Below are 23,184 nucleotides of genomic sequence, written 5' to 3'. Positions count from 1 at the left end.
CATAACTTCTTTTTGAGTGGAAGATGTAGCCTCGGGGATGAAGTCATCCGTTTCTAAGTCCGCCAAGATTTTCAAACAACTGTTCAGTTGAAGAACGCTGGCGTGGCCTTGATGACTTTACTGTTGAAGCTCTCGCGTGGCGTTTCGTTCAGTCATACACTGAGGTGGCGTTACATAGTGTCATCACACATGTAAAGTCCGCAACGAAAATTGGAACCGGCTACTGCGTTCATCTCAGCCTCCGGTTGCGTGTTGGAGCAGGGTGCTTTTATGCGTTCTTTTCTATAGCATCCACGGCAGAACATGACAGCAGGCCTGAATGGTCAAAGGCAGAGCACGCCGCCATAAATCAAGGAACCATGAACAATGACAAGCCAAGTACAGTGAAATCTTGGTAGAACGAACCACACATTAATGAACTTTTCGGATTAATAAACTTTTAAAAAATCCTGCGCCGACTGCTAATAGTTTCAATGTAAAATTATTTCACTACTACGTACTTCAGATTGCCAAACTTTTCAGAACAACGAGCACTAATTGAGTTCCACATTATATTAACAACGCCTCAGTACAGCGAACTCATGTTCTGAAATCAGTAGCGACCATCGGAGCGATGCGCAAGAAGACGACACAGAGAACAAACGCCTTGTTTCTCGGAACATGCGACGGTGCGGAGACAAAAAACAACGAAAAGACGACTTTCTTTTCTTGTTTTTTTTTTGTTGAAATGTCGACGCCGCAGGTTTACAAGCGCCGAGGCGAGAGCGAGAGGAAAACACGGGAGGGCGCGGTCGGTGGCAGAGTGGGAGTTGCGGAGTAGGAAGTATGGGGGCGGAAAACTTGAGACAGTGAGGGAGCAGAAAACGAAACACGAGGAATTTTCTTTAGCTCTTTCTTTTCTTCGGAAGAGGCAATGACAGCCGTGACAGTTCGGGTTTTTGTTATCTTTGTCACTTCTATATGTGCTCCAGGAGGCCTTGTCAACCGTCTTCATCTCTTTTCCGTGATTCGCGTCCGCAGAGCAAGTGGGTGCTTGCGCTGCAGTGCTACCGAGTTCATCTCTGCTTGCGACAAAAAAGCGGAAGCAATTTTTGCTAAACAAGAAAGTAGATCACATCACAGAAATGTGAATGAGCTGGAGGGCTTCGTGCTGCAAAGCTTGTGCCGCGCACGTCAAAAAAAAAAAAAAAAAAAAAAAAAAAAAAAAAAAAAAAAAATTAAAAAAGTAAACGCGCATTTTTTAGCGTGCACTTGTGCATTCGTTTTTTCTCGTAAAAAACGAGTTCAAGGACCCACCGTTTTAAAGGTAAGTTGTTTTGGTCGGTGGAAAATCAGTATTTATGGTTAATTTCTGGGCTTTCACTATAACGACCTTTCCCTATAACGACCTTTCCCTTTCACTATAACGACTCTTTTCCATGTGGGATGTGGAAACAATGGCATGCTGAGGGCAAAAGAGATCTCTACGCAGGGTATCTTGGTCTTGCCTGGGGTCGATGCCTGCCACCACATACTGTCGAAGGTCGAGGTGTGAGGCTACATATGGCTGGACAGGAACAGGATTTCCATCTGGCAGAACAACCTGTCTAAGCTACTGGAGTCCACTCATTGCACCTAGTGATGGTAGATACGCTGACACTGTGTTTGTTGACGGATGCTCAATCCACGAGAGCACTTAGTTTGGAGACGTGCGCTTTGAGTAGCTTGAACGCGCTTCGATGGTACATACCAAAAGGTTGATGCAAGTGCACACTTTGACGACGCCCTTGTGTGGACTGAGCATCTGTTTTTCGAACCGGAGGGAAGAAAATCATACACGTGCACTTAGTATTTGATGCCAAGTTTTGTTCCTTGTAAAAGTACATGGCAGAAGGTGAAGTACGTGCAGCTGTGAGAAGCCCAGCAGCGCTGCCCGTTTGCAGATGTAATAAGACTAGAATGATAACCAGGCATCACAAAATGCTGATTGTGCGACGAGCAAGTCATTAAATTCCCCCCCATTAAAAGAAGCTCAGCCAATATTTTTCATCACCTTCAGCCACAGCATCAACAAAGTGTATAATAATGCCTCACAGATATGTGATGGCACCTTGTTTCTCATAGAATTAGGAACAACGGTATTGCGGGTACCTCCCACTTAGCAAAAATTACGGTGATTTATGGCAGTGGTTGGCAACCCATAACTTCCAGGCCAGTTTTATGCAGCCCCAGGTATAATATAAACCCTCCTCTCCCCCTATTCTCTTGCGACTTCCTATTTGAAAACTGACATGGCAGTTTTGACACCAAATTGGGTTTCTACTTGCAACCTATGTTTGTTAATTGTGACGTTGTGACAACCGTGCAATGAATTTTATTCCAATTGGTATACTATTGTCTCTTGTCGAATTTTATTTTTCCCTTGAGTAAAACACTCTTTCGCCCCCCCCCCCCCCTCCCCGGTTTGTCGTCTGGCCTCCGCTAGGTCGGCTTCGTGCGAACTTGGTCCTCCACCTCGAAAGGTTGGAAACCGCCAATTTATCGCAAAGTTGGTACTTTCCAACTGTACTCGCAGTAGTCAGCCCAAGAGAGTTTACAGCGGTCTCTAGAAAGGCCACTTTTATAGCTTTTGCGTGACTGTGCGGCATGTGCTGAGCAGGCTTGGAATTTTTTTAGTACAAGATGTCTGTCCAAAAGCACAGTGTTATCTCCAGTTGGTGACAGTAACCAAGGCTACCCAAAGAAGAAAAAGATGTTTAATGAGAAGGAGGAGGAGACATTGGCCTAGAAAGCGGGTTTCTAGCCTGCTACCCAAAGGCCATACAGAAACGTGGGAGCCTACCTTTGGTGTCATGGCAGCGAGTTTCTCGCCTTGAGTACCAAAGGCAGCTATCACCTTTTCTTTCATATTCTGTGAAAAAAAAAGAAAAAAAGGCCAGAGTGTTAAAAAAAAGAAAAAAAAGAAATGAATGAGATGTTCCAAGAGATCACCTGCACTGCAGAGTGTTCATAGCCTTTTGTTACTACTTTCGCATGTCAATCGAATTTAACAAAATGTTGCTAGTCAAAGCATTCATTATACAGCCAAGGCTCATAATGACGAAGCACATCTCACAAGAAAATCGCATCTTAATGTCAAATTATTCATTATAAAAGAAATTTCACGACACTGTATTGATGGCAAGACTGTTCCTTTATTTCACTATAACCGGTAATTCGTTACATCCATATTTGTTGCATCAAAGTTTGATTCACTAGCTCTAAACTAGCTGAACATTTTTTGCCAGATGTGATGAATTAATGATTATGGCGGTACTGTTCAGCGTGGAAGCGCGGGTTTGATTCTCAATTGTGGTGGTAACATTCGGATAAGGGTGTCGTGCAGAAACACGCAGATACTTTGATTAAGGTGCACATTAAGGAACCCCAGCTGGTCAAAACCAGTCCACAATTTCTCACCATGGAGGTGAGCTTCACAGCGTTATCATGGTTCTGGCACGTAAAAATTCTACGGTTTGAGGAAGATGACGGTGATGACCACAAGGGGCTCAAAAACGAGCAGACCAAATAAACAGCTGCCCTAGGCATGCATATTAAAGAAATGAACAATGTTTTCATTTGCCACTTGGTGAAACTGGACACGCAGCTTTCCTGATCAGACAAAACTGCCAGGACGTTGGAACGCACCTCGGAAAAGCGCTGATAGACACGACTCCACGAGGAACGTCTTGAGGAATCACGGCTGCACACCAGGAGCTGCGAGACAATCTTCTTAAACAGCTCCTTGATCGATGCGGGGCCTTGCTTTTCGTTCAGGGCGTCCTTCACAGACTCGTACCAGTCCTGCAATACGTACGTGCAAAAGCAACGAGAAACAATCGGTGCACAGAGCACGTTGTGACAATGACCTGTTTAGTGACTTGGTATGTGGTTGCGTCATCACACAATCATTTGATACGTGGTACGTGGTCACTTCCAAGCTCTATTTTTGCTAGCCCTCTAACTCCGTCACAGCGTTGCCTCTTTTTTCTTTAAATAATTTTCAATCATTGTCATCTACACCCCGCATGGCCTTAGTCATTTCATATGCATTGTCTCTTAATGTTTTGACACTATGAACTTGATCACGAGTGAAGAGCACATATTCACAATAGCAGCACTCTGTGATGAAGACCAAGAACAGTAAAAAACAAAACAAATATTATACAAGACACAATAAAAAAACTAATTACACAAAGTAAAAAATCTAAGCAGTAAAATAAAGAAGTCTTCTATAGGATGTGCGCACACACGACCTGTAGCATAGGAGCCCAGTGCTACGTTACAATATGAACGGATGCATCGACCAGGTGAATAGAACTCTCTTAGCAAACTCTCGCACCAACGGACACGCTTGACTATTTTTACTTCCCCACTGACACCATGCCCCCATCAGCTCAATGCCGCACCTGTATCTAGAGCTGCAAAAATTATATTACATTCGTCCTTGTGTGTGTAGGGGGGATGTTCTTACCTTGAATGCAATCTCCGGAAACTGGAGCAGTTCCAAAGCCTTGATGAAGTCATTGACAAGCGGAACTTTATCCATGGCTTGTTGCAGGCTGAGAAAAAAAAAAAAAACAGCAACAAAGCTCGATCTACAAAGTAAAAGAAGAACAAGTTCTCAAACAGCTCTAGAATACGCAAGGAAATTCAGAACTGATCACCTGCGCAAAGAAGCACAACTGCACATTCGTGCTGCTTACCTCATGTATTGTTTATAGCTTTAATTTGTGTACTTTAAAAGGAGAACTTAACATGCGTGACCTTAACATATGTTAAGAAACGGCACAGCGAAAAACAACTGCCCTCGGGCACCTTGCTTCAGTGCAAAAGCGCTCATTACACTCTCACGTCCTCAGCTGCCAATAAGCGGTACATTAAGCCTTTGTATAGTTTGAACTTATCGGAAATCCACCTCCCTAGTGGCTGAAGCGAGCAGCTTCAGAGATCGTTCAACGACATCGAGGCTTGCATGCCTGAAGAGGTGTGTGATGAGAGACTAGTGGAGCGCATATTGCTTGTATGCCCCGCGTACCAGGACGAGAGACAATGAAAAGTGGACACGATCTGTCGCAATCGGTTTATGTTACACAGTGTATTAGGCCCTGTGCCAGGCCCCTCAAAACAGTGACGGGTTTTACAGTGTCACTGCTGAAATTATGTGAAATATTGGCCCCGTTGGAAAGCTTCAACGATTGACTATGTCCCATAAAGAAGCCTCAATAAAACTGACATTAGAGTTGTAAATATTGTTATGCCAGGTTCACTCGCGGATTTCACGTTTGTTTACTATGTGCTTTCTATTTAGTATTATTTTCTTCCCTCTCATGTGGAACCTTTCAACCACATTCCCCATACCTACACAAAGTAGTATGCCTGTGGTATACAGGCATAGGCAAAAATCAGTTTTTTTCTAATGAAGAGTCTCCCTCTTGGCTTAGGTTGATAATCTTGTAAGTCTTTGAGCGACATACATATACAAGCACCACAGAGTACCTCTATTTAATGTACACAGGGCAATGGCCGCTATCCTGCAATGGTCTAATGCTCACAACGTCTAGCAACTGGCTCTAACGCACGTGGAAACTTACCGGCCAACAAAGTTCTGACAGGCTTTCTTTGTCTTTGGGCACTCGAACGTGTAAGCGCTGGAGCTCACACGGAAAGGATAGATCAGGGCCTGGCAATATAAACAAAATAAGGTATGCATTGCCAAAACGGTTTGATGAATACGGTTCAACCAATGTGAAGTCTCGCAAGACAGAGAGATGTGAACACTACAGCAAAGCATTTTCTGAAATTTTAACTTAATAGTGCGAGCCTATCTAATACCTGCAAGTTATACGAGAGAAATGACAAATTTACCTCATGTGCTATACTGACCTCGAGTAGCCTCTGGTCGATTCTACTTGACATTGCATGTTTGTCTACTTTACACAACAGTCGTGCAGTCAGTGTGATGTTGTAACATATGTTTAACTACTGTTCGCGGAACATTTACAGCATACAACCATCTTCACTACCCCATATGTTGTTAAAGCCGTAGAGTTTCCCATGTATACACTAGAGGGAACCCTGGCGTTAGTGTCTATGGAAGCTGCAACGCATAACGCTTCACCGAGCATGGGAATTGTGGGTGTGCCATGAATATGCCTAGTCTTTGTACTTTACGCTCGCTTCGTGTGACTTGAAGATGCTTTGCCACGAAACGACAATTGGCAAATGTATGGCAGTTACGCTGCATCACCTTAATCTTTTAGGCTTACCACATCGAATTGGGTCGCGAAGTGAAAAACGGCTTGTTCTTTCCTTCGAAACAAAAAACAGAACACAGCAATAAAACAAAGCCACAAGTGCGGTTCGTCGCCCGCAAGCACGAAGACTAAGCAAATCCATGTCATAGCCATAATTCCCACGGTCGCTGAACGATCGCAGCACCAGTGTCCCCTCTAGCTAACTTTAGGAAACTCTGTGGTTAAAGCGATTGCACAGACATCTTAAAATGATGTTGCAAAGGTTTGCAAGAATGATGAACATGCGACATTTTGTAGATTGGGCATATCTATGTAATATAAAAAGCTCTAGTAGGCCTCCAAAAGCACCCCGACAAGGTGTTGGCAGAAGCCAAAACATACCTGACACTGCCTATGCACCAAGTTATGGTTAAACACGCAATGTTACCGGGGATGTGCAACACTCTTTCAGCGCGGTCAGAGAACACCGCCGATCCGCAGCTGAGGCTCCCGAGAGCATGCATGCCAAACATTATTGCGCAGCATGCAGCCCGGAGTTTATAATCAATTCTCAGAGTGTGCAATGAACTGCTCGCTTTCGTCCTGACAAACGATGCCATTAACAAAAATTAATGCACCATAAACAAAAAGTTCATGGCCATTGGCTGATTTGAGCATCATCAGCTGAATAGTCACCACAGCCAGGTGCCTACATGCTTGCTCACAATCGTGCTGAAAGAAAACCTCGCATTTGAAAACAAGTGCCAAAGGTCATGACGTGCACTGACGGAAAAATGTAGCTTCTTGACCACTTGTCATCCTCCCCACTGCCTAGCTGTCAGCGTGCTTGCTGGTGCGAAAGGAGCAGGGTTTTTTTTTAGGCAGTCAATTCGTGAGCCAACAAAGTTAAACCCCTTTATAAGAGGCATGCTATAGGCAGCAATTCTTGTCTCTTATATGAGATGTCTCTTTTAGGTAGGGTACCTCGTATGCATTTTATTATCAACCTGTATTTTACTATAGGGACACTTGCGTCTCTTATACACATTTATCTCTTATACACATTTATCTTATACACATTTATCTTATACACATTTATACACATTTATCTCTTAGGTTTGACTGTAAAGTATTCGAAAAAATGCGGCAGAGACTCTTTAAGAAGCTTGGAGAGGCCCCACTCGAAAAACAGAAGCGCGGCAGCCAATCACATTTACGAGTAAACAAACAGACCCGCTCATGACTCGGCAGTGTTTGCCATGACTTGGCAAAGTGGAGTCAGCAGCCGTTAAGCTCTTGAGGTCTGTCTGGGGTGTGCGTCCGCTCTCGCAGGCTTGCATGTGTCCACCTTTGAGGAGGAAATGCTGCGGACTTCTAGAGTTGTGTTCAACTACACGCACAATGCTGGCTTACATTGGGGTAGTGACGTGCCACGCTGTCAACAATGTCAAAGAGGAACGGTCCCACTTCTTTGTCGAGGAGGGCGAGAATCTGGCTGATCCAACGTAGGAACATCCAGCAGGGCACCTTGGAACACTGGACGGAAGGAAGAGCGTGTGAAAGAAAAACTGTAAGAATGGACTTTTTCTTTTAGTAAGAACTACTATGAGGTCAACAGCAGCTGACTGAGTCTTCATAATAATAATAATAATAATAATAATAATAATAATAAAACGTCGCCACCCACATTTCCTTATGGCGCGTCTTCTTGCGACAAACGCGGTAATCTTGGAATAGAATAATAATAATATCAGGGGTTCTAAGTTCCAAAACCATCATATTGTTTCGAGAAGTATTTATTACGTTAACGCTGGTCAGGTAAATGCTGCACACAGTGCACACACAGTGCACAGGATGGCGGGACAACAAGACAGCTATGAATCAGCCCTACAACAACAACGTCGTCGTTTTCATCCATGTGGTGTCATTTCGGCGCCCATGCTAGAGGTACTTTTCTATACCCGTGACAATGTATGAGAGACGCCGTAGTAGAGGGCTCCGAAAATTTTGACCACCTGGGGGTGTTTAACGTGAATGGACATCACACATTAAATGAGCTGCAACTTCACCTCCATCGAAATGCGGCCGGAATTGAACAGAGTCCGCATAGTTCAGGCATGCCGTACTTGCCTGAGCAGCGAAGGCCTTCCCACAGGACGGATAGTTCTGTAGGAGCAGCAAGAGTTGAGGAAACATGTCGGCTGCTTGGCTGTGACCCAGACGCATGGCGCTCAGCAAGGCGTCCACCAGAATTTGCGGGCACTCGTCGAACCGCTTCAGGCAAGGCTCACCTAGTGTCCGCAGCGAGCACAGAAAACCTTTGTAACATTTGTTTACCTTTGAATGATCTTCTCATTGTAATGACAAAAGCAGCGCTCGGGCACAGGCGCATGCTAGGTTAGAGAAGTGAAGAAAGGGACGAGGTCAGACGAAGAACAGCCGGCCCAGTGTACGGGCCTTGTCTCTTTGAATCGTTACAATCAGTGCGGTGGTGATGTCCTCGATCGTGAGAGCAGAGTACACAGCGGTCCCAGAACTCATGGTGGCGAGATACAAGGCCAAGGACACGTGAACAGCGTCCCTTGTCTTCATTAGGTATGGATGCAGTGCTGCGAAGTTGTCGAGGAGGCTTAGACGCTGTCCCCGAACAGTCACAGTGGTGGCATGTGAGCAGGTGCCAAGGAGGCCATGGACGCCATCCTCAAGCTGTGCTTACCACGGCTGCACATTGGCAGGTGCCATGGTGCCATTGTGAGTTCCGGGGCCACCGCATACTCCGCCCTCACGGTCGAGAACATTAGCACCACACTGATTGTAACAATTGAGACAAAAAGACAACGCCCGTACGCTGGGCCGGCTGTTCTTTGTCTGACCTAGTCTTTCTTCACTTTGATAGCCTAGCATGTGCCCGTGCCTGAGCGCTGCTTTTGTGATCATAACATTATAAAGTTTATTATTAAAACATCCAGCTCATCTGCATAGACTGATCTGACTAATTATTCATTAAAAAAATAGGGTACACTATATGAAGCTGTTGCAGGTTATTCATGGTTAGACTTGCGTGTTGCAAGTGCAGTCATTCATAAGAAGGGGGCGATGGTATATCGTTTAGCAGCATGAAGGCCACATACGAACAAAACTGAATGCAGAGCGTCAAATGATTGCATCAGGCATACATAAAGGATATTGAATTGTCTGTTATGAGCAACAAAGTCCAGTTTCTGAATTCCTCCAATTTATCTCGTGAAATGTACAGGAATGCTTATTTCAGCAAGATGGACTAACGGGCTATACTTCGGCAGAACTTTAGGAAGCTGTATTTGCATCTCAGAGGCAGATGCACACAAGCCGGCACCAATAAGCATGTCTTTTAGACTAAAGTCACAATTTGGACAGTTACTGATGCCACCGTGGAAGAACATAGCTGAAAACATGGGCAAGACTATTTCTTAAGTTGTACAGGCAAACAGCTGCTGCACTTTACTCATCTTGGCACTTTCTGAAGTGCCTCATCTTGTGATTTAGTTATATTTTTTTTCTTCTTATGATTCAAGCAATTAAAAAAAGTACTGTAAAGGAACATTAATCTGAACTCAGTTAATTGAAGTTGATACCCTGGTCTAGGCAAAGCCCTGCATATTCCTATGAGAGAAAACTCCCGATGATTTGAACGCATAGGTATCCACAATAGTTAAATCAAATGGGGTTAAATAAAACTATCTGGTTTTCATTGCTCCCAGCAGTATAGTTGGCCCAAAGTGACCATGACATGTTGCATAACCAAACAAAACCAAATGTACAAAAGATGCAAAACAAAGCAATAGCGTTTCTCCAAAGATAAGAATTTGGACTCTCAGCCGGAGCTCCCATTGGGCAAGCTGCCAACAGCGCTCATGGAGTCCTCACAGAAGTGCAAACAAATGCAAATGACTGATGACTCAATTTTGATTGTATTAACTCTGCTAACTCTGCCATTTAAGTGAATGTGCTTTGCAGCATGGGTGGCATCATATATTTTGACATTAGACTCGCTACTCATACAAATGCATGTTGCTGCTCGTTTTTTGCATATCTGATCAATTAATTTTGTTTGCTGTTAGAGCTCGACGAACTTAACTTAGAAACTCACCTGCCACAAATGTGTACTGTCATCCAATTCACATAAACGCGTCCAGAGGTGGCTTTAGGTTCTTCCTGCGCAGTGTGGTGCGACACCTGTTCATTTTAGCGCCTTCTCCCCAATTCGAACTTCGCTCATTACGAACAATTTTGTGGTGCTTTTCAAATTCAAACTAACCAGCTTTTACTGCGCTTTTCCCTGCTGTGAGTACTTCTCTTGCACTGTTATTAAAAAAAACCTGTCCTAGTACCATAGAAGGCGTGCACTGATAAATTCGGGTACAAATTTTTTTGTCCACACTGTTGACCTGTGGAATTCTTTACTCATTCATGTTAGATCATTATCAGTCGCTGAACTCGTGTTGCATATTGATTCAACTCAGAGAATAGTGATTTGTTTTGCAGTGCCAGTACGCGACGCTATCCGCTCCTGTGATATCCCCTTCAAAATAGCAGTATGTCGAAATAGAATAACTTAAATAAAACCCCTGACTTCATCTTTCTTTCTTGGTTAGTTTATTCGGAACACCTCTGATATTGCCCAAGGAGACACCGCTAAAGGACAAAATTTCCTGAGTGGGTCATGCCACCCATACGGCAGCAGCAGCACAAGGACGACATTTACGAACATAAAAGCATACATAAAACTCAAACACTAGACTTATTTTACACAGGTGAGATGTGCTATTCATCGAAATTGAAGAAAATAAACAAAAATAAAACTAAAACATACATGTTATACAACTTTGACAGGTAACAGAACACCACCAGAACTCACTGTGACACAGGAGCGGGCACACGTACCAGTTTTCTCTGCCTGCAAGATGCTGCTGCAGAATATGGCCAGGCTCATGTGTGCGTCGGCTTTCAACTCCGGCGATACCTCTTCCACGGCGATGGCGGCGAGATGTTGATGGAGTGCTTCGTCGCAGACTGACCGCATCGTCTGCAGTAATGCAGCACGATCATTTCCTGCTTCAATAACAACAGTCAGCTTTTCAAAAGTGCACTGCAAATGTCTCACTGCAGTGCGATTGCCCAAGCTTGTTGATACACACAGAGGTGTCACATATGTTCTCATAAGTCAAAGATACCTAACGTGTTGTCGGTTGACTGGTAACTAAATTGAAAGTTGCTTTAGCTAATGCTAAGAATTGCACAGGCAAAAGCGTACGCACTTAGGAGACTGATAAAAGCAATACTTTTTTGCAGACTAGTTGGTTCATACTTGAAAAAATTGAATTGCTGCACAAACTTGAAGAAAAAAACAAGATAGACAAGAAAGAGCGCAGTTCTACCGAATCTGCGCTCTTTCCTGTCTATCTTGTTTTTTTCTTCAAGTTTGTGCAGCAATTCAATTTTTTCGAGACTGATAAATTTACTTTCATATCACCAGTTCCTTTCAAGATCCCACTTCCCTTCTCAAATCACCTTTTGAAGTTTCTTACGCTTCATCTGGTGTTGCATTACCTCTGTTCCATTATTGACCAAGCAATAATGTCACCTGATGCCGCCATCACATGATGCTGTAGCATGTTGTCATCGATAGCATCATAGCGCGATGTCATTGGGATGTCACATAATGTCATCATATGGCATCACCAGTCGGTTCTGTGACTTTCGATGCCATTTTTGTTCATGCCAATGGTGGTCACCATCGGACACCAGATTTTTCAACCCATGAGATATAAAGATTGTGCCTTAATGAATTAATTCAGTGTATAGTTCTTCCTACCACAATAACGTAATAGGAAAAAGCTGGCAATGATGGCTGAGGGTTCGACAAGCTACTTACATAAACGACAACTTTAGTGCACTGGTTTTCTGCCTGTTTTTGTATGAACACTTTCAAAATGATATTCAGCTTCATTTTATTGAGCAACTGTGCAGCTCTCGTCCCCCCTCAAAACACATGTTCAAACATCTAGGGCTACACCATATCAACCCAGAGCTGGAGTAGTACAGTTTTTTTTTTCATGTCCTGCTCTTCTCTTTCTTTCTCTTCACCCCTCCCCTTGGTGTAGGGTAGCAACGATTCCGGACGCTACAATTCTGGTTGACCTCCCTGCCTTTCTCCGATTCTATTTTCTCTCTCTCATATCAGCCCTAATGATATAATTCCACGACCACTGACAATTCACCCACTGTACTTGCGGGCTTTAAAGACGTTTCTTTGTTTCATAAACACCCGCTATATGCTACAGAGCACAAGTGGCAGTGGCAAGTGTCTGAATAACACTCAAGCAAACATTGCCGACATCGCAGCCTCCGAACAGTTGCGTGGATGAAGGACAGCACTGCCGTGTATTCTTTGTGCCGCATGTATCCCACACGGCACACTAGCACAGAATGCAGCTTAGGATGTGTACGAAAGTACTCACGACAGGCTGCTTCTCGCTGCCGGAGAGCTTTAGTGCTGCCTTCTGGTCAGCTGTCATCTGTCCGCCAGCCCTCAAGACCTTTGAGAGCCCCGCCATCAGCCACCCCTTCAGCATCTTGTACTTCGTGCTGTGCACAACGTCGAGCGCCATGTCATCAGCGGCTGCATCTGTGGAGGCAAATGTCGGTGAGTCGAGCTCTCGGGCAATCACGATGGTTTTTTTTTTAATCAGAGGAGTTGGAGGACATCACTAGACTGCTTGTTTGGGCAAGTCGGTAGATATTCAAGGAAACAGGAAGCAGTGCGAGGCACAGGACAATGACAGAGACAGGCCAAGTTCCGACTTATGACCAAAGCTTTATTCAGTAAAAAGGAAGCACGCATGCGTGCACGCACGCATGCATGCACGCACACACACACACACACACACACACACACACACATACACACACACACACACACACACACACACACACACACACACACACACAGACAGACAGATCATGAAAGGATGTTAGAGAGAAAAGAACACTGACAAGGTATCTGCTAACAATTGCATTCATATGAAAAATGAAAAAGCCACCAAACATGTGAAATACACGTTTGAACGACTGAATTTGTGAATCTGGAAAACGTAAATGTAGTGCTGGTCTCCTTGTTGTCCCTTTGTCGTCGTTCTGTTCTCACGCTATATCAACCGTCATGTCATACCAACTAGCCCAAACCGCCACACTTTTAAGAAGATGTAGTGTTGCATTTTGTTATATTAATCCTAAGGGGTGTCATTTACACTGAGCTATCAACAAAGGGCGCTACTATCTGGTTAAAAATTCGCATATATGTATAAACCGTGCCGGGCACTTAGTAGTTGGCCCAGCCAAACATCACGTCGTCCTTTAGTTACTCTCGACAACTAGTGCTGTATCAGTGCTATAAAGTTGAATCCAATCGAAACGAAGCTGCATCTTACAGAATTTTGTTATCTTCAGTATTGTTAAAAATGTACCACTGAAGGTACAATACTAACAACCGCTAATAAACTCCCATAGTTGCTACTACTACTACTACTACTACTACTACTACTACTACTACTACTACTACTACTACTACTACTACTACTGCTACTGCTGATAATATCCCACCAGTTGTTGCATCAGCTTTAACAAAACCACTATAAATGTAACAAAAACAGAAAAGACGTTTCAGTCAACTTAAAACGAACTGAAACATTTCAGCATGCAAAAAAAAGAAAAGAAAGAAAAGAAACCCTTCAATATAATGAATTGTTTTTTGCCTGATTCTTTTAAACATGAGCTCATGGCTGAATAGGGCTTCAGCTTGACCCCATGCAGTCTAGAGGGGACACAACAGAGGCAACATCACAAATCATCGAAAAAGCAGAACAAGCACAGAGAACAAACTAACAAATATGAACTTATTTAGAATTAGCAGACAAAAAAGCCAAGGAAACTACGAGGAATGTTATTTTGTAGTAATTATATTGTAAATGTGAAGAGTAAAGTAAACGTAAAGATAACTTGCTGTTGGGAGGCACTGAATCTGAGACCTTCGAATAATGTGACCGAGGCTCCAACAGCGTTGCTACAGCGACAGCCATCCCCTTGTCCAACTAACAGAAGGCCGTTGGTCTCTTTCAAAAGCAAGTTATCTTTCTGTCCGCTTTGCTTTCTTCATGTTTACGTCGTGATAACAATATGACATCTCTTACACTTTCTCTTGCTTTATTGTCTGTTAGTTCAAATTAATGTTGAGTCTAAAAAAAGAGAAAACGAGCCCTTAAAATTCCCCTTCCTCCAATACGACCTTAGCCATTTTTTGGGAACTCACCGACTTTGTCAAGCATACGCATGTGCGCAGCAATCTGCTTGGGCAGGGGCTCATTCTCCGAGGCCCTCCTGAGCATGGCACAGTACGTTTCCACGTAACGCCAGTCTGCCCAGTCCCCAAGCTGTCCCGAAAGCCTCATCTGCGCAATAGCAAACGAGTGTGTTTCAAGCAGGAATGCCGAACACGCCAAATTACTCGAGAGTGCGAAATCTCGTTGCTCTGCCACAGCAGACAAAAGAAACTGATCTGAAGGGGTTCTGCAACACCTTCTCAGCGTGGCTAGCAAATGCTGCCAATCGGTAGCTGTGGCTTCAGAGAACATGCAAGCCAAAATGTAGAGCACAGCACGCGACCTTGAATTCACCATCAATCCTCAAGGCAAGCTGGAAATCGCTGGCTCATCTTCAGACAAACGATGCCGAAAACCCAAATGACTGCACCATTAACACAAAGTTGGTGACCATCGACCGATTTGAGCAGTGTGAGCTTCAAAGTATTCACAGCCGCTGTAGAAAGCCGCGACGAGCCCTGCAAGCTTGCTCGCAATCATCCTAAAAGTGAACAGCACACTCAAAGAAAAAAAGAAAGATAAGAAAGTGCTCCAGGTAATAACACTCGGAAGGATGAACTTAGCTTCTCGCTTCTTTGTCATCTACCCTTTCCCCCGCGTAGCTTTCAGTGCGCAGGCTGGTTCGAAAGAAGACAGTAAGCGTTTAACTAAGTGCACAACCAATGTCTGTAACTTTACTCATCTCATACTTGACGGATTATAAAAAATTTTGTGTCTGACAATTTGTGAGCCAATAAACCGTGATTGGGTACTGTACAGACAAGCAAAATGCAAAAAAAGAAGACAGAAAAAACTGAACATTATGAAGACAGGAGAAGTCAATCCAGCCCTTGTCTCATCTTTTTCCTTGGCGTTTCGTCCACTTGTGCACTAACTACCCAATGATGAACAGGTTACAACTCATCTGTCTTTCAGCCCTACTACAATAAACTTTTCAAATGAAGCTACGAGAAGATTAATTGGTAGGCTTGTGTGAATAGTAATTTTAGGTTCAAAGCGAATTCGAGGCGAATAGTGATTTTGTCAAATATTTCACATTGAATTGAACTAGCTTATATATCGCATATTATAAAAAAAAGTGGGCATATTTGTCATGGCCTAACAAACCTGCATAATATTTTAAAAAACCTGAGGCAAGGCCTGATCAAATACAAGTTTTTCACATAAAAAAAAGTGGAAACTACTTTGAATAGTAGCAGAATTCATCTTTCGCTAGAATGCAAGTGATAACTTGTAAAATGTTATTTTTTAACATTTACTTTACTTAGAGCATATGAGTAGCCATATCATCAAGCTTTTAAACTTAAAAAATCAATCGAAGCAATGGTGATATCCTCATATAACTTTGATGTGGAGCTTTGCGGCGTGCAAATTTCTTCTGGATGGGTGTTTTCATAGTTTAGCACAACTCCACAACAGTGAGACCACCTTTACAGGGTAACACATGCGGACTTGTATGCATTTATTCGTTTGTTTCGAATAATTCGAAATTTTCAATTCAATTCAAAGTGAAATCGAATACTACTTTATTTGTTTGAATATTCAAAGTATTCAAATATTCGCACAAGCCTACCATGTGAAAAAGTGTTGCAGGGTTTTTGTAAGCTTTAGAGCAAAAACTACATTAAAGGGGTACTGACACCACTTTTCGGAGGTGCATTTACTTTGCCCTACGTATCCCCCGCATAAAGAGACGGCTCTAAGCATGCCAATAAGATGTTTTATTCGGGTATTAAAGTCAGTTTTTCCATGGCACACCTTCCGACATCGACACTAGCTCGAGGTCAGGCTATAGAACTACTTCTGGTGACGCTAGCCTGGCTAGTTGTGGCGACGTCAGGTACCACAAAACTTCCAAAATGGCCACCTGTACGTCACCAATGGGGCCACACTGTGGAGTGGTCACAAAAATATCATATCTTGCATGAGCATGTGACAAGAAGCTAATGACATCGTGAATTAGGGTACAGTAGGAACTGAAACTAGCTTTAAACATGCCGTTGTAACCTTTAAATGGTACACTAACGCTAACCATCACATTTCCTAGGCTCTAAAGGGGCCACTCAACAAGCTCTGACTTCTTTATAACACCCCTAAAGAAGCTCAGAAATTCGTAAAGTAGAGCATGGCGATCACGTTTTCCTAATATTACAGCGCTGCGCGTCGTGCAGAGCCTCCATTTCGAAAAACGATTCCCGTGCTCCTTTCCTGCGCCTGACCAATTTTTCCTTTCACGTCGAGTGACGCGAAATCATTGATTGGTGGCTTGACCTAGCACACAGCTCGTCGATTGGTCTAAGCCAGTCACAACAACGAGCTACGTCTTTCCCTGCCTGTGAGGGAGACGGGTGGCGAAGCCGTGCGAAACTTTGAAATCAGCCAAAACTGATGTTCTAGCACCTGTAACTTCTTTATTATAGCACATATTCGCGGAATTCTTCCGGCAGCCTGTTCACAAAGCAAAAGTGAATATATTTTTTTTATAACAACTTTTGAACCTCGACGTAGTTTACTGGCCCTTTAAAGGCTTTGCCTTTCATTTGACACACACAAGCAAATGACAACTGAGAGTTTTAGTGTCAGTACCCCTTTATAGCAACATAAACTCAAGGCAGCTGAACAAAATTACTTTAATGTTGCTCAACCCTAGATGCCTCTCATCCAGTACATGCAGTTGTACAAATGCTACACCAGTCTATAGCTTTGCCAAAAATGCATGCGGTTTATTGATTAAGTAATGCTGTTTATCCGCTGCCATGTGGCATTTAGGAGCTGAGCAAGCAGCCCTATGTTCAACTGGTGCTTTGTGAAGCAAAAATAAAGAGGCGAGCTTCACGAGCAGCCGCCCGTACCTGTTCGATTTCGACAACGGCCCTGAGCGCAGATGGGACATTCTCCTGCTGTAGCATAGCATTGGCAAAGGCGTTCAGGAGCAGCGCCTTCTCCTTGGGAACTGGATGCTTGAGCGATTTCACGAAAAAGCACCTGACACGCAAGCAAGGAATGAAAACAGACATGAAAACTGACAGTGTTCACGTTACGGTGCCAACGAAACGCAAACAAATGGCAAATCTGGTGAAAAGACGGTCTGAAGAGAGGTTATACAGAACCTCGATGTGCTAGAGTTAACACAGGCATATCATATAATTATAAAACCATGTTCAAAATTTTATGCAAGAGTACGGTTCCGTCGCATGGGTATGTTGACATATGCTTCCTTTTACTACAGACATATCAAGCGCAATGTAGCGCTGCAGGCCCGCAAGTACTACTGTGTATTCTCACATCATCGAAAGAACTCATGTCAACAAGTATTCGTGTCACGTTTACTATTCGAACTATTCGAACTGTCAGAAGGTACATATACAGTCAACGACCATTTTTTCGAAATCCCTAGAGAATGGGAAATCGTCCAAAAACATGCATTTACCGTATTTACTTGCGTAATCCTCGCACTCGCATAATTCTCGCACCCTCCACATCCCCCAAGAAAAATACAATTTCTTTTTTTCCTCGAGTACAGTCGAGCCCGACTATATCGAACCCGTTTATATCAAATTCTCCCGTATATCGAACAATTCCTAAACAGGGTAAGTTTACATTGAGAATATATAGCAAAAGTTACTGTTTTATCGAACGAAAATAGCAACGACAAGTGATATATCAAACTCCATGTGCCTCAAAAGTGCCCCAGCAAGTTGGCTTTCCCTCGCACTGGCGGGGAAAACTGCCGGCGCCACCCTAGAAAAAGTTGCTTAGACCCGGTTGTGCGCGGGTGAACACTCCCCTCCAAGAAATGATCCTGGCCAGCTCACCGCGCTTACAACTAATCAGAGGCCGTCGTGCTTTCTCCGAGGCGCGAAGGCGGTAGAAGTGAGTGCCATTTTTTCTTTCTTTATGCTTGTGTGCCTGCTGCTGCCGATTCAGCGTGTTCTGTGGTGTTGCCTGTTGGTGCTCTGTGAACTGTATTGGCACGCTGTCATCATGGCTTGCGCAAAGAGGCAAAATTTGCCGTTCGCCGCGAAACTCGAAATCATCAATCGGGTTGAGCGTGGTGAAAAGAAGTCCGACGTCGCCGCCGCGGACAAAATTCCAAGAAGCACCTTGAGTACTATCCTGAAGAACAAGGCAGACATCAGGGCCAAGTCGGACAAAAGGCCAGGTGCCCGTGGCACCCGACGTGTGCGCGCTGCTGTGTACGAAGATGTTTAAGCGGCCGCTTACAAGTGGTTTGTGGACGTTCGGTCGCGAAACATCCCGGTGTCCCGGTGTCCTTGGCTTTCGAGCAGAAAGCCAAGGACCTTGCTTTTCTGCTTGGCAAGAATGATTTCCAAGGTGGTTCAGGCTGGCTTCAGCGTTCAAAGAATGGCACGACATCGTTGGCAAAGCTGTTACAGGTGAAAGCAGAGCGGCGGACCTGGCCAGCAGAGAAAAATGGCTCGAGGAAAACTGGCGAGATATCACAGCAAGATATAGAGCCCAAGATATCTTCAATGCGGATGAAACTGCTTTATTTTTGCAAATGTTGCCAAACAAGACACTTGCGTGTCGTGGCGACAAGAGAAGCGGCGGCAAGGCCAACAAAGCTCGTGTGTCCGTGCTGTTGGCAGCTAATTTAGACGGATCACAAAAGCTTCGACCTCCGGTTATCGGGAAAAGCACGGCACAGCGGTGTTTTCGAAATGCGCTGTCGCTTCCAGTTACCTACCGAGCAAACTCAAAAACGTGGATGACCAGGGAGCTTTTCAGCAGATGGCTGTCGTCGTGGAATGATGATTTGGTAGGCGAAAATCGCAAGGTGTGCCTGCTCGTAGACAACTGTTCATCGCACCACTGCAGTATGACCTTCAGCAACATCAAGCTGCGTTTTTGCCCCCAAACTGTATTGCAACCACTGGATCAAGGCGTTATACGTGCAATGAAAGCCGGCTATCGGAAGCGCCTGGTGGAGAGGCTGCTGCAGAACCTTTGTGTCGGCAGGGAGCTTAAGATAGACTTGCTCGGAGCTATTTCTACGTTGAGTAGATCGTGGGCAGATGTCAAGAAGGAGACGATCCAGAACTGTTTTAGGCATGCTGGCTTCTGCATGCCTGGTGATGACACCCCGAATTCTGACAGCACTGAAAACACCGCAGGTGTTTCCGCCGAAGTTTGGAACGAGCTGGCATAGTTCCCAGGTGCTATCGACGGATCGACATTCGACGAGTTCGTCAGTGCGGACGATGATGTCCCCATCATGGGCCAATTACAGGATGAGGATCACATTGCATACGTCGTGCCGACCACGAGCCAAAGCGACAGCAATATGGAAATCGACGACGGCCCATTGCCTACATCCTCCGAAGTGATTAGTGCACTTGCGTTGGTCCGGCGCTATTGCTTCAATGTGGAAGGTTGCGGCCTCAGCTGCTCCGAATCATTGAACAATGTGGAGGCGTGCGTGCTGTCGCAGGCAGCGAAGTCGTTGACACAGAAAAAAATCCGGGACTATTTTGTTCCACAGCAGGGCACGCAAGTAAGCCACCATATTAATAAAGTACTTTTCTTCTAGTTTGTAATGTGCCTTTGTGTCAAAACCTATACTGAGCCTATATTGAATTATGCTACATATCAAACTAATAAACGTTTTTTGGCGAGTTCGATATACCCGGGTTTGACTGTAATTATCGCACCCCCGAAAACTGCTGCAATAATGTCGTCTGCTCGTTCCAGCCACTGATAATGATAGCGCGCGCCATCTGGCGCCATCAAGTATACTATTGCATGCAGATTCAATCCAATTTAAACCAAGCCGAAGTGGCCAGTGCGTGTTGCGGCGTGTTTTGTATGCTGTGTTGGTAATCTTGGCACGTTATGGGGTGATACTGGAGCTACACGGCTGCTTCAAGTTGTAAGTGATAGATCATGCACTAAACGACGGCAACAGGGCCGCCGGTAGGCCCTTCAGAGTCTACGAGTTTTGTGTTCGCTACTGGTGACGGCAGCTGAAAGCCACCAAGACGCGTTGGGCCTGCCGTGTGCCTAAAACTGGATTGATGATAAACTTTATCTCTTATGTATGTTATGGTGACCCCGCTCCTAACTGCAGCGGACGATCACCGCGGGTTCACGCTTAGCGAGCCACAGGGCCGCTACTCCGTTTACTCGCGTGTAGCGCACCGCTCCGCGCGCGCTCAACTAATAAGGCGTTTGGCGAGGCGCGGCAAATAGACAGTGTTCTAATGCAAAAGTACACAACACTTTATTGCCTCTGGCGGCACCCCGAACAATAGCACAACGTCCGCTCCCAAGACGCGGGTAGCAAAGGCACCCGCACGCGGACGTTCACAATAAGGGGAAAACCGCGAGCACGTCGCAGCTGGCAATGGCGAGCTTTGACACGCCGGTCGGGAAAAGGTCCCTCACGGCTATGCTGCGCACTCTCACGATGGCCACTGGGCCCGGTCGCGAGTGTTAGGGCAAACCTCGTACGCGCTGGGCCTACGGCAAGTGCGGCTCGTTGTGGTACGACCACTTCAAGCACTAGGCACCGCTGTGGGCTTAGCGTACGCTACCGAAGCTAGCACTCAAGTAAACACGCCTGCCGAGATGCCCAAGGCCACCCCAGGCAGGCTGCAGTCCGGCGATTCCCAAAGGGGACGCGGACGAAGGAAAACACGTGCTTACCCGGCGCCGTCCACGGAGAAGAGAGCGCTCCCTCAGCGCGCGCAGTAGCGCGCGCCGTGCCCGCACGTGGCGCCATCTATCGCCACGTGGTGTTAACAGAGCAGGAAAGCGAAAGGGTGTGGCCGTGTGGCGGAATGCCCGCGAAATGGTCGCGGGCGCGCCTCAGATCCCCACATCCTCCTCTCCTTAATTCACCCTATATACCGGTCTGCAAAGGCAGCCGGTCGTCGCCCATGCATGCAAAGGCGTCATGCAATGGGCAACAGCTAGCCTCAGCCTCGCTCTGCAACTGCTGCTGAAGAAAAAAAATAAAACAGCACAAGAATACACTTGACAAATACAATGGCTCCGCGGAAGAGGGGTAACGGGAGTTCATGATGCTCACGCAAGAGCGCGTTCACGGCTCGAAGGGGCAGCGTCACGTAATGTCTGACTTGGGTGATTGCGTGGGTGCGAGAGTTCAAGGGGAGGGTTCTGGTTGAGGCCTTCATGCGAGGAACGGGCTCACCTTCGTCTGGTTGATGTTGACGACAGCCCTGCGAGTCCGACGAACGCCGCCTCGGTGGAGGTTCGGATGGACCTCGCTGCGACAGCCGGCCCTTCTGCTTGCCAAATCCATTGGCTGCGAGGCGTTTTGCGGCGTCAGTCGCGTCGTGCACAGCGTCTGCGACAGCTGGCCTCGTGCAGGAGCCTCGTGCAGGTCTCCGATCACCTCCGGAGTCCAAAGTGGTGTAGGGGTCGGTGACTTCCTAAGTTGTCGCCACACGCACACACACATGCACACACACCTCCGATGGTCGAGTCTCTCCAAACGCGCACCGCAAGGGAAGCGCAGAGTGTCATTTGTCCCTCTCCCCACGCTAAAGCACCAATTCACAATCCCCTCCTCCAGCGAGAAGAAAAAAAAGAAAACACTGGAAAACATCAAGTAAACAACAACACTCAAATGACAATCAGCAGCAGTAACTGGGCGGAACAGACTTCTTTGCTAGCACTGGCTGTAGAGAAGTTAGCTAACTGAGACTAGAAAGTAAAACTGAGGGCCTTCGGTTGCGGAAATAAGCCCGCCGTCCGGCGCGAAATCACTAAGGTGACCGCTTCCTCAGATTATACCGGTGCGTGGTCCGAATGCGGTCCGCCGCGCCGGGTGTGCGCCGTTGCTTGCGCGAAGAGCCACTGGGCGCTGGCTCGTCAGACCTTGACGCAAAGGCTTTCAGGTCTGCGATATGGGCACGGCTGAGTTTTCCCGAAAGCGGGTCTTTCAGCAAGTACGCGAGTGGAGTCCAAGCTTTTTCCACTCGGTACGGACCAAGCCACTTTGGAGCGAGCGAAGTTGAGAAACCCTTGCTCGCGTCGCTAAGAGCGTGGTTGCGCTTCAGGACGAGGTCACCCACCTTAAATGAAAGGTGGCGACGTTTTCGGTCGTACTGGGCCTTTTGCTCGGCCCTGGCCGATGCCAAACTTTGCCTCGCTCTACTGAGAGCTCGACCAAGCCTGTCCCGAAGCGTGGAAGCGTAAGCAGAACAGTCTGCCGGTTCTTCCTCGTCTCCGAGCTGGCATTGCATGACACTGGTCACCGGATTTACCAACTCCCTTCCGAAATTAAGGAAGGCGGGAGAGAAACCAGTAGAGCGACTCTCGGAGGTTCGGATTGCAAACGCGAGTTCACTCAAATGGTCTGCCCAGTCCCTTTGACTTTCGGCAAAGGCCGCCAACATCGGTTTGAGCGTACGATTGGTTCGCTCCGTCAAATTGGACTGGGGATGGTAGGGCGAAGTGGTGCAGTGATCTATTCCTAGGGAACGGCACGTATTACCAAACACCCGAGCGGTGAAATACGACGCATT

At 45.8% G+C, this 23,184-nt stretch overlaps 1 protein-coding gene across 4 annotated transcripts in view; it reads right to left on the bottom strand.

The window, feature by feature from the left end:
- The window catches only part of LOC119180381 (DNA-dependent protein kinase catalytic subunit), a 231,258-nt gene that overhangs the window by 20,061 nt on the left and 188,013 nt on the right, over window positions 1-23,184 (bottom strand). For all 4 annotated transcript variants that reach the window (XM_075869063.1, XM_075869064.1, XM_075869065.1 and 1 more), the window contains 10 exons: window positions 17,524-17,656; window positions 14,602-14,740; window positions 12,755-12,921; window positions 11,178-11,319; window positions 8,385-8,545; window positions 7,668-7,790; window positions 5,613-5,701; window positions 4,493-4,580; window positions 3,667-3,822; window positions 2,822-2,890 (listed from right to left, as the gene is read on the bottom strand). In XM_075869063.1, coding sequence (XP_075725178.1) covers window positions 2,822-2,890; window positions 3,667-3,822; window positions 4,493-4,580; window positions 5,613-5,701; window positions 7,668-7,790; window positions 8,385-8,545; window positions 11,178-11,319; window positions 12,755-12,921; window positions 14,602-14,740; window positions 17,524-17,656 — 1,267 coding nt within the window. The remainder of the gene's footprint in view (window positions 1-2,821; window positions 2,891-3,666; window positions 3,823-4,492; window positions 4,581-5,612; window positions 5,702-7,667; window positions 7,791-8,384; window positions 8,546-11,177; window positions 11,320-12,754; window positions 12,922-14,601; window positions 14,741-17,523; window positions 17,657-23,184) is intronic.

This window comes from Rhipicephalus microplus, chromosome 7 (genome assembly GCF_043290135.1).
Source record: "Rhipicephalus microplus isolate Deutch F79 chromosome 7, USDA_Rmic, whole genome shotgun sequence".
NCBI lineage: Eukaryota > Metazoa > Arthropoda > Arachnida > Ixodida > Ixodidae > Rhipicephalus > Rhipicephalus microplus.
The sequence above is the reverse complement of the archived record's forward strand: the minus strand, read 5'-3'. Positions and strand labels throughout refer to the sequence as shown.